This window comes from Moschus berezovskii, chromosome 11 (assembly GCF_049115385.1).
Source record: "Moschus berezovskii isolate FMDL1 chromosome 11, NW_MosBer_1.0, whole genome shotgun sequence".
Classification (NCBI taxonomy): Eukaryota; Metazoa; Chordata; class Mammalia; order Artiodactyla; family Moschidae; genus Moschus; species Moschus berezovskii.
In genome coordinates, this window is record NC_142470.1 from 104,806,286 (window position 1) to 104,818,572 (window position 12,287).

At 42.9% G+C, this 12,287-nt stretch overlaps 1 protein-coding gene across 2 annotated transcripts in view; it reads left to right on the forward strand.

Annotated features, from left to right (window-relative positions):
• The first annotated feature begins 818 nt into the window (after positions 1-818).
• MGAT4A (alpha-1,3-mannosyl-glycoprotein 4-beta-N-acetylglucosaminyltransferase A) overlaps positions 819-12,287 on the forward strand; it is a 123,264-nt gene continuing 111,795 nt past the window's right edge. For both annotated transcript variants that reach the window (XM_055399189.2, XM_055399191.2), the window contains exons 1-2: positions 819-943; positions 5,463-5,783. In XM_055399189.2, coding sequence (XP_055255164.1) covers positions 5,690-5,783 — 94 coding nt within the window. In that variant the 5' untranslated portion in view covers positions 819-943; positions 5,463-5,689. The remainder of the gene's footprint in view (positions 944-5,462; positions 5,784-12,287) is intronic.

Here is a 12,287-nt window from a genome sequence, read left to right on the forward strand (position 1 = left end):
TTTTAGCCTTTGTTACTTACATCTGGTCATGAAACTTTTGCCAGTTTGCTACTAGGAATTGTCTTTGTTATAGACTATATAGGAAATCTGGCCTCAATAGATGATTATCTGTTTGGTCCTCAAGTTAACCTCCAACTTTACAGAAATGGTGATAGATTAAGACATGGAGCTCGGTGAGAAAGGGACAGGAGAGCGTGGTGTAGTGGAAAAATCAGAAGCTTTAGCACTCAAATGATCTGCATTTAAACCCTAGTTTATTTATCTCTTTCCTAGTTGCTAAAGTCCTGGTCTCTTCGTCGGTAAACTGACGATAATGATGCCCATTACTGGGGAAGTCGCGAGGGCCAGAGACAGTGGAGGCGTCTGGACCCGCGGAGCCTCGGAAGCTATCGCTGGATCAGGGCGGGAGCTGGCCCGGGACCGCTCACCGGGAACGCTGCCCAGGGCGGTGCGGCGGGTTGCGGACCGCAGTTGGGGGAAGGCGCTGAGGCCGCGGCAGCCCGGGTGGTCGGGTCGCGCGCCAGGCGGAGGCCGGGGGCTCCCGGCGGCCTTTTTGTTGGCAGCTTGAGCGGCCTCCGCGCACACGCCCGAGAGGATTAAAGCCAGATGTGGCGGCGCCGAGCGCTCAGAGCCGGGGCCGGAGACCCAGACGCCGCTCCAGACCCGGCGGTGACAGTGAGCGGAGCGGGGAGATCTCACGAGAACGGCACAGGCTGCGAGGCGGCGCCCCTAAGTGACAAGCGGGCGGGCCTCGGGCCGGCGGCCGGGCCGCGCGGGGGCGCCCGGGGGACGGCACAGGCGGCCAATGGCTGGCGGGGCCCCGGGCGGGGCCGGGCGCGGGGGCCGCGGCGCTCCGGCGGCGGGGCGGAGCCGCGCGGGGAGGCGGGGGCGCCCGGCGGCGGCTCGGCGGTGGCCGCGGCACGACTGGCAGCGCCGGCGGCGGGTGAGGGGTTCGCGGCGGCGGCGTGCGGGCAGCTTCGCGGGGGGCGCAGGGCGGCTGCGCGGAGGGCGCGGGATGGAGGGGCGGCGCCGGGTCGCGGGAGATCCACCTGCTGGTAACGGAGCCGCGGGCGCCGCGGCCGGGCCCGGAGCTCGTGCGCCTCCGGCTGCTGCGGGGCCGTCTCGGGGCGCGGGCGCGCTGGGCCTCGAGGGCGGGCGCGGGCCGGGCCGCCCTTGGCGCGCCGTCAGCCCCGCGCCGCCGCCGCCGCAGCCCCTCGGTGCCGCGCGCGCTCTCGGTGGCCGGCCGGGCGCCTGCTGCGCTCTCGGCGCTCCGCGGCGCGGCGGGGCTCGCCGACTTTGGGGCAAAGTGAAGGAAAGTGGGGGCTTGGGGGCTGAGGCAGAGTGGCTCGCGGGACTGCCCCAGGGCTCACGCCCGTCCCGGAGTCGGCGGCGTCCCGGGGCCGCGGGGCAGGTGGGGCGGGGGCGAGGCGGGCCGGGGTTGCTCCCGAGGCGTGCACCGTTCTGGCGAATTTTCCTACTGAGTCAAGACCTTCGGGTCCTATGTGTAAGCGCACCCCCAACCCAGGCCTCAGTTACCCGCTATCGAGGAAGCTGCGAGTGGGATCCTCGGGTCGGGGCCAGGTGACTCCACTGAGGGTACCACCAGGTGACAGCGGGAAGGCGTGTTTTATGAGCTGGCAGTCAGACCACTCGCGCGCCCGCTTTTTATTTCTCGCAGCGAGTGTTTCTCTGGAGCCCGTTCATTGCTTACAATCTGGATTGCGAAATAGAAGCAGGCGCAGTGTCTGTTTTCAGTCCTCTCCATATATTTTGCTGTTGTGCTTTTGCTGTCGGACGACTTCTGGCCAAAGAAAATGGCAACGTCGTTCGTTTGAATTTAGAAGCTAAATTTAGAAGTGAAAAATATGTGTTTAATGGTTTACCTTTCTTTTTTCTGAATGTTAAAAAACAACAACACTGTCATTAACAGGTTATCCTAACAAAGGTTTCTTTAGCCCGCACCGTGTAAATCTGAAAACGCACAGGACGATGAAGTTATGTAAGCTGTATTAAGGAAACATAGAAATCCTATTATAAATATAAAACCAATGAATTTTAATAAAACCGCGATGAATACAGTTACAGGGCTTACATCATGGTATTCATGAGGGTGCCTTTCCTTCGGGCACCCCTGTTCTGTCTGGAATGGCAGTGAAATCATATGGCAAGCATTTTTAGCAATGGAACATATTATTTCGGAGAACACTTTAAAATCAAAGGTTATGTATCTAATAATAACATAGGATTGCAGCCCTTAAAAGACTGTTAATAAAACAGGTTTTTTCCAGTCTGAGATCTGGAGTTGAAAGTTCGAAACATCTTTGTCAGGATGGAGAAGATGACCAGTAACTTTAGCTACTGCCTTTTTGTTGTTAAGGATTCCGATGTGTTAAATCATAGTCTCAGAGAGCGTCAAGGTGTTAGATTGAAATTTTTTTGAGTATGGACGCTGGTAACAAATATGGGTCTCTTCTCCTGCCTTAGGTAGTCAGTCAACCCAGAGGGCTCTTGGCTGTCTGAACTACCTCTCCTGGTTTGAGAGCATAGGGATCACTGGTTTTGCTCTTTTATGGTGCAACTAAACTTCATTAGTGTGGAAACCCTGATTAAAAATGTATGACAATATTCTGAGTAAAATGCCCTCGTATTTCTCTTGCCAAATTTCAGGTCCTATTTGTTGGTAGAGTTCATTATTTGCATTTTCTTCAAACCAGAGATGAATAGCTTCCTGGATCCAATATTTAATATTCCTTATGTTTTTCATGTTACCAATACTGTATCTATAATCTACTTTAATTATAGAGTTCATTCAATTTTACTTGTCTCTCTACCTGTTTATACTGACTTTCATACAAGTAAGTATTTAATAAAAATGTGTTTCAAAAATCTTTCATTTTCTACTTCTTCACTTCCCCTTCCCTGTGATTACTGATTGAATGTTTATTCTAATAATCTGTATACTTCTGGATCTCTTATCAGGACAGTATCTTTTTTGAACTAAAGTGGGGCTCAGGTGGGGCTATAGCAACAAAAAGTTATATGCATCTTCATATAATGCCATGAAAAAATTAAAATTCCAAGTCACATAATTCATTGAGTTAGCCCTTCATTTTTTTAATAATCACAATCATTATCGAGTGCTTTTTTTTTTTTTTTTTTTAATATTTATCTGGCTGTGCTGAGTCTTAGTTGTTCCTTGACCAGGGATCAAACCCTGGCCCCCTGCATTGGGAGCACAGTCAGCCACTGGACCACCAGGGAAGTCCCTTGAGTGCCTATTGATATTTTAATAAGACAGTATATTAGGTACTTATGGAATTGAGTTGAAATTCTGGGATTTCACCATGAAGACTGTTGACATGGATATATTAGGTGAATAGCTTTAGTTTTAGAAAATAATCATAACTTGAACGCGAGAGTATCTTTGGAAATTCTTGATTGCAGAGAGTAAGGGGAAGCAAGGAAGTAGAAAAGTCCAGTGCCTCTAGAATATTTTATCAATACTACAGAGCTGCTTGTCAAGGAGTGTTCACAGGCTGCTTGGGTGTGAGTGGGGGAGAGGAGGGCCCAGCCCAGGGTACAGGAAGTGAGAAATTCATTCAGGTTTTGAGTTGAAAGTTTGAAGTTGCCTGTGAATTTTGCAGTTTATTCCATAGTAGATCCGTATTTGTTGTAGAGTCTAATTTTTTTTTTTTTTAATTCACACTTTAAACTGTTGGGTAAAGATAACACCTCGGAAAGATTCTCCAGTGTAACCTGAGGCTTGGAGTGCCCCTGGAGCTTCTTTTCACAGGACTGCGGTGCAGAGGCAGAGTGGGAGTTGAGAACTTGGACTCTGGAGTCATGCAAATTAGGGTTCCTTCTCTGGGTTCATTTCATTGTGTGTAAAGTAGGGTTAGCAGGGCCTGCCTCACCCGAGTTGGTGAAGATTTAGAGCGCTTGAGGAAATGCTCAGTGAGTTGTAGTGTCTGTCATCACTGTTATTGATCCAGATGATCTTTTCTCACTAGTGGAGGTTTCTAGCAACAGTCAGTTTTACAAACCAGCTGAGATGGTAATTTCTGAATTGCCTACAAATGGCTGCTTTAGTCAGAGAGAATTGTCCCTCGGGCTTCCCAGGCCTTTTTGGTGTTGCATTAACTCACCCTACTGGAGTGACACTTAGTGGATTGCCAAATGCATCTCGTGGTCCCCTGGGCCCACCAGTAATCAATGCACATCTTGTTTGGCCTGACATGCCCAGAGGGAATGAAATTGGTTCTGTGCAGGGAGGCCTGAACCAGTGACTGGCTGCAGGTCTTTGGTTTTAGTTGTTTTTATTAATACAGTTAACATTTATTCAGAACCTGGGATTGTACTAGGTGACTATGCTTAAGTACTTCCAGGGACATGATTTCATTCTGTTTTCTTTTTAAAAGATTTAATTATTTTTGGTTGTGCTGGGTTTCTGTTGCTTCCAGCAGGCTTTCTCTAGCTGTGGCCGTGGGGGCTACCCTCTTTAGCTGCGGTGCGGGCTTCTCGTTGAGGCGGCTCCTGTTCTTGGGGAGGATGGGCTTCAGGGTTCATAGGCATCAGTAGTTGGAGCGTGTGGGCTCAGCAGTTGTGGTGCATTGACTCGGTTGCTTTGCGGAACGTGGGATCCTCCCAGACCAGGGATCAAACCCCTGACCCAGATTGTCAGCCACTAGACCACCTCATTTCATTTTCTGAAAAGGTTTGCTAGATGGAAGGTGATCTCCAGGTTTCCTGAGTTAAAGCAATGCTCAGTGGTCAGTCCTGGGTCCTGTGGTATCCTGGTTGGATTGCCATGTTTTCAAAATGCCAAAATAATCCCAGTTTACACCTGGGGAGTAGGTTAATTGTTGGAAAAACTACATTTGTCTTATGATGATGATCAGTAGCGGTCATCACAACCTTTTTGTTATTTATGAGAACAGGAGAAGCAGAGACAGTTAGCTTTCTCAGTTCCTGGATGAAACCACAAAGCCAAGATAATTGACATGCCTGAAGTCACTCAAGTAATGGTGAGGCTAGATCTAGGACCCAGGGCTTTTGACCCTTGTAATTTGTAGTCTGTTTTCCTTAAAAATTTTGAACCATTAACTATTATTGTGCAATAGGAGGATTGTAGAGAGAGAAGAATGTTACTCAGGAACCATTGTGTGATCATTGAGTTCTCACGGGCCCCACCACTTCTTCCTTTACATAAGTAACCATGATTCTCTTTCCACAGACACAACAGAACCAACGAGCAGGGAGTATAGTTGAGAGCTTTTTTCCCCTGGAGGAGAAGAACCATATCACTCTGGGATATCACATGAGTCATGTGAATGTGGGGGGTAATCTTTACAGATACAGGATATCCCAGCCAAGAATCTGTTTGTAACAGTGACTGATAAATGAAGAAACTAGCATTTTGCATCCTTGAGCAAGTTTTTTTTTCTCTTTTTCCCCTTGAATAGGGAGAAAGAAGCATCCACCTATGAAGACCGTGCAGACAGTCCTGAATAGTAATTGTGGATGGTGTGGCTGCCAGACGAGTTCTGCTGAGCATCTGAAATGAACCTCTCCTATTGATTGTTTCAGTTGGCCCCGAGCCAGGAGTACTGGGTTTGCTTGACTTCAGGATAAAAAGAAACTGTCTTGGTTATCATCGTAAACATATGAACCAGTGTGATGGTGAAATGAGATGAGGCTCCGAAATGGAACTGTAGCCACTGTTTTAGCATTTATCACCTCGTTCCTCACTTTATCTTGGTATACAACATGGCAAAATGGGAAAGGTAAGGAAAACGTCTCCAAAAAACGTGCATGGAATGTGGTTGGTTTTTTGCTTTGTCAGCGGTGCATAAATGCTCTGAGTTGAATGCCCCTACAGTCGGCATGTTTCATGCTATCTGCTGGCTGCCTGCCAGCTTCTTTCTGACACAGAAATGAAACAATATTCTTGGACAGAGGAGACAAAATTTCTCATTTGAATAGGGTTTGCTTTGTTTCTTGATTTCTTGTAATTGCTCTTATAGAAACATGCTCATCAGCGGTTTGTATTATAAATGACAGCCAAGTTGAGTAATGAAGACTTTCATTTTGGCATTTTATTTTTTATTATTAAACATCATCAATGTTTAATAAGCTTCCTTGTACTGGCTGTTGTATGAAACACTTAAAAGGACACAGTGGCTTCGTGAAATTTATATGCTGATTATCCTAATGATTTGGTGCTGTGTAGTTAATGATTTAAACTGCATGTGTTGATAGGTTGCTCTTTAGGCAAAAGTATTTTTGAAGTGGGTGAGAAATTCCAATCTGAAACTTTAAAAATTAATTCTCTTGAGACTCTTGAACTCTGTTTTTAAGGAAGGTTATCTGTTTAGAGATTGGAACTGTATTGAAGGATAATGCATTTCTTTGCTTCTTTTGGAAAATATTTACAGTAAATTCCTACCCCTATTTTTATTATTTGTAGACTTTTAAATAAATAAGTTATTTGTTTGTGGCTGCCCTAGTTGCAGCCATGTAGGTAGCAGCCTGTGGGCTTTCTCTAGTCGCAGTTGGCAGGGGCTACTCTGGATGCCGTGCATGGACTTCTCTTGCAGCGGCTTGTTGCAGAGTATGGGCTGCAGGCGCACAGGCTTCAGTAGCTGTGCTGCACAGGCCCAGCTGTGCCACAGCATATGGGATCTTCCCAGACTGGAGGTCGAGCCCATGTTCCCTGCATTGGCAGGTGAATTTTTAACCACTGGACTACCAGGGAAGTCTCCTACTTCTTCTTTTTACGTATCTCTTTTCCTCATATTAATCTCAGAAATATTAATGGCAAGAAGAATGGAGATTTGTTAGAGTCAGGGTAGAGTAGTAGTTATCACTTGGTTATCAACAGGTGCTATTGTTGGCATTATTGACTTGCAGGAAGGTAACTTTATTAATTTTTCTCTGGTGTGTGTGTATCACTTGGTTATCAAAAGGTGCTATTGTTGGCATTATTGACTTGCAGGAAAGGTAACTTTATTAATTTTTCTCTGGTGTATGTGTAGGTATGTATGTATCTGTGTCGGTGTGCGTATATTCATGAAATAAGCTGATATAAGCCGGCAAATGTGCTCTGTGCTTTGAGCAAGTTTAGTATTATTTTTCTCTTTCTCTGAGTTGGGCTCTAATTTTGGAAGGTATTCTTTGTGGGGGAAATGAATGAAACACTTACTGAAGATCTTTCTTCTTTGCAGACAAATATATACATTTTAGATTTCATTTTTTAATCATACCAAAAGGAGAAGAGTTATTTAGGAAGAACTTAGAGTAGTTAATCAAACTATTGCTTGGCCCTGATGTGAGCAGAACAGATGACTGGCTTTAGCGGTCAACTTAGAAAATAAGAGAGTTAATCATAAGAGTATATGAAATTTTTTCTTATCAGGAAACTTATCTACCCAGAAAGTTATAGTAACAGAAACTTGACCCTTTTAACTGTGTCTTATTAAAAGTGTTAACACTTTTGGAATCTCCATTCCATTTATCTTATTTCTTATGTAAAGCCATTAATAAGCACTATTTTTGTGTGTGTTAGGTTGTCTTTAGGATCAATATTAATTAAAAAGAATATACAGATTTTGTCACCAGAATGGGAAAGAATGTGGTATTAGAGACCAGAATGTGGTTTTGGAAACACACACACAGTCTCTTTTCTTTGGTTATCACTCTGAGCAGTTCTGTAATCCTCCTGTGCATGTTTTTCTGCTCTGTTTGTCTACTTGGTGTTCTGTCTGAACTCTTTGAGGTATCAACAGAGGTCTCCTGTCGAGCTTATGTAAAATCCCCTGTGCTTTAATGGCATCGTTTATGTAACCACTCTAACTGCTGAGCATTTGGATTCTTTCTAGATGGTTCTGGCAGTCGGCCTGGATTTTCCAGAGCCGGCCTCATTTCAGATGTTTAATTCTTGTATACTCATAAACCACATGCTCTGCTTTTTATATTGAGTGTGGTTTCCGTAATCGCTGGACGTTGCTGGACTCAGTTTTATTTTTCATGCACGCATCACTGCCTTTCCTGTACCTCCCTTGTGCATATCTCTGTATTATATGCTGTAAATATGAAAAGGAAGAAGAAAGTACTCACCTTTGGGAGTCTCAGGGACCAGCGGGGGAAGGTGCAAGTAAAAAAATGTGGTACCGTCCAGTAGACTGAGTTAGAGGCAGAAACAGAGTGCACATTACATGTTACGTGACAATAGCATAGTCTCACTTAATCCTCATCACAACCCTGGGAAGTGTGATCACTCGCTTTCTGCAGATGAGGAAACCAAGGCTGAGTGTAAGAAACTTGTCAAGAGTGAGGTTTAAACTCAGTCAAGCTGGTTCCAGAGATGATGCTCTTAGCTATTGGTCTGCTGCCCAGAAGAGCAGAGACCAGGCAGTTTAGGGCAGAGTGGGCGTGGCAGGTAGAGGGAGCTGCCTTGACTTTCATGAAGCTCTGAGAGAGTGTGGAGTATTTGTGCTTTGGAATTGTAAGATATTCATTGTGGTTGGCAGATAGGGTTCCAGGACTGTCCCAGGGTTTAGCTGGTAATCCCAGTGTGGTCCCTATCATATTTATCCTAGGTCTTCACTTACCACTCAAAAGAATAAATGAGTTGGTCCATGGGATTGGCATAATGTGGGGAAGATATCAGTAACTCCACTAGGAAAGCTGGCGTTCAGGCCAGGGTACAAGTTTCTTCAGGGTACCCTGGATGCTCACATAAGAAAATGAGACAGAGTTTCAAGTACGTGGAAAGCGCAGTGGGAAAGTTGTAAGCAGGTGTGAGGGTGGGACGAGAGTAATTGCACGTCTGACTCGTGTGTGTCTGTGTGTGTGTGTGTGTATTGAGGGGGGATGGTTCTCCTGATGAATTTCCTGTTTTGGTCAGGCACAGTGTAGAAACTGGACATCTTAGACCCCTGTCCTTAGGGATACCTAACATTCATGTATGTGTTTCTGTGTGGACATGTATTTTCGTTTCTCTTTATCTCAAAGTAGAATTGCTGGGTCATGTGGTAACTCTCTCTTTAATCACTTGAGGAGCTGCCAGACTATTTTCCCAAAGAAGCTGGACCATTGTGCATTTCCTCCAACAGGATATGAGGGTTACCATTTCTTTACATTCTTGATGAAGCATGTTTCCTGGCTTTTGGATTCTACTTGTCCTAGTGGTAGTGAAGTAGTATATCATTGTGGTTTTATTTGCATTTCTAATAATATCTAGCATCTTTTTATGTACTTATTAGCCATTTGTATATCTTCTTCAGAAAAAAATGTCTATTCAGGGTCTTTGCCTATTTAAAAATTTTTTTAAAAATTTAAACTTTAAGAATTCTTTATCTATTCCAAGGCAAAAATACAGTAAGGGTAGTGGATCAACCACCTGTATACCTAATATGAAGGTTAAAAGACAAAGCTAGTAAAATCATATAACTATCAGTAAAATTATACACATAATAATTAGGGAGTGGATAAAGTAAAAATATATAAAAGATGAGATCAAAAACATAAAATTAGGGGGTGGAATGAAAAAAAGTGTGCTAAAAAAAACTGGGGGTGGAATAAAAAAAAGTGGACATTTCAGTTATGTCCAACTCTTCATGACCCTATGGACTGTAGCCTGCCAGACTCCTCTGTCCATGGGGTACCCAACATAGGATACATACTAAATACATAAAGCAGTTATTAACAGACATAAAAGGAGTAGTTAACAATATAGTGAGTTGAGAACTTTAACACCCCACTTAAATCAATGTGGATAGATCAGACAGAGAATCAATAAGGAAACATTGGCATTAAATGGCACATTAGGTCAGATGGATTAAATATATATAGGACTTTCAGCTCCAAAAGAGCAGAATACTCATTCTTCTCAAGTGTGCACATAATCAACATTCTCCAGGATAGATCACATGCTAGGCCACAAAGCAAGTCTCAGAAAATTTAAGAAGATTTAAATCATATTAAGCACTTTTTCTGACCACTGCAGTATGAGACTAGGAATCAACTACTGGAAAAAAAATATGTGGAGTCTAAACAATATGCTACTAAACAATCAGTGGGTCATTGAAGATATCGAAGAGAAAATAAAAATATACCTTGAGACAAATGAAGATGGGAACACAGCATTCCAAGATTTGTGGGACACAGAGAAGACATTTCTGAGAGGGAAATATATAGCAATACAGGCTTACCTTGGGAAACAGTAACAATCTCAAACAATCTAACCTTACACATAAAGGAACTAGCGAAAGAATAACAGAGCCCCAAGTTAGTACAAGTAAGGAAATAGTAAAGATCAGAGTTGGGAGTAAATGAAATAGAGATGAAAAAAGCAACAGCGAAGATGAATGAAAGAAACTAAAATCTGGTCCTTTGAAAAGATAAACAAAATCAATAAACCTTTAGCTGGACTTCTCAAGAATAAAAGAAGGCCCAAATAAAATTAAAAATGAAAGAAAAGTTACAACTGATACTACAGAAATACAAAATGTAAGAGATTACTATGAAAATTTGTATGTTAGCAGATTGCACAACCTAGAAATAATGGATAAGTTCCTAGAAACATACAGTCTTCCGAGACTGAATCAGGAAGAAGTAGAAAATCTGAGCAAACTGATTTCCTTAATGAAGTTAAATCAGTAATTAAAAAACTCCCAAAGAACAAATGTCCAGAATCAGATAGCTTCACAGGTGAGTTCTACCAAACGTTTAAAGAAACATTTAAATACTTCTCAAAGTATTCCAGAAAGTTGAAGAGGAAGGAACATTTTCAAATTCAGTCTATGAGGCCAGTTCTACCCTGGTACTGAAACCAGGCAAAAATATCACACACAAAAAATTATAGGTCAATATCCTGAATGAACATAGATGTAAAAGTCCTCAACAAATTATTAGCACACTGAATCAACAATACATTAAAAGTTTCATACATCATAATCAATCAACATGATACACCATATTAGAAACATTAAGGATAAAAGTCATATGATCATCTCAACAGATACAGAAAAATATTTTGATTAAGTTCAACATCCATTTATGATAAAAACTCTCAACAGAGTGGGCATAGAGGAACATGCTTCTGTTGCTGCTAAGTCACTTCAGTCTTGTCCCACTCTGTGTGACCCCATAGACGGAAGCCCACCAGGCTCCCCCGTCCCTGGGATTCTCCAGGCAAGAACACTGGAGTGGGTTGCCATTTCCTTCTCCAATGTGTGAAAGTGAAGTTGCTCAGTCGTGTCCGACCCTTAGTGACCCCACGGACTGCAGCCTACCAGTATAATAAAGGCTGTATATGACATAGAGCTAACATACTCAACAATGATACAAGCTTACAGTTAAGTCGTAGGAATGTAACATAGCATAAGGAAAATAGTCAACAATATTGTACTGATTTTGTATGGTAATGTCATAGACTTGTCATGATTATTTCATAATGTATTTGATTGTCAGATCCCTGTGTCGTACATCTGGAACTAATATATTGTACATCAGCTATATTTCAGTATTTAAAAAGGGAAAAAAGAAAAAGTCCTTTCTAGATACAAGTTCCTTGTGAGAAATGTGATTTGCAGATATTTTCTGTCATTCTGTGAGTTGTCTTTTCATATTCTTGATGGTGTTCTGTGGAGTGCAAAAGTTTTAAATTTTGATGAAGTCCAGTCTATTTTTTGTTGTTGTTGCTTGTCCTTTTGGCATCATATTTAAGAATCCACTGCCAAATCTAAAATCATGAAGATTCTCCTGTGTTTTGTTTTGCTCTTCAGTTCAGTTGCTCAGTCATGTCTGACTCTTTGCGACCCCGTGGACTGCATGTTTTGCTCTTACGTTAGGTCTTTAATCAATTTTAAGTTAATTTTTGTATGTGGTGTCAAGGACCCATTCCGTTTTTCTGCGTGTGACTGTCCAGTTGTCCCATAACCATTTGTTGTGTTTACTGTAAATAACATATAGTTGGATCATGCTTTTTTAAAAATCCAGCCTAATAGTGTCTTGCCTTTTGACTGGACTATTCATCTGCATTTATATGATCCGAATGTAGTTTGATTTACAGATGCCATCTTACTCTTTAGTTCTCATATGAATCATGTTTTTTTTGTTTCTCTATTCCCGCTTTACTTTTTTCCCCCATTGATTGAATATTTTCTAATGTAGCATTTTCATTTCGTTAGTGACATTTTTCACTATTTTTTGAGTACTTTTAGTGATTATTCTAGAGTTCACCGTGTACATTTCAGCTTATTGGATTCAAATTCGAGTTTATACTG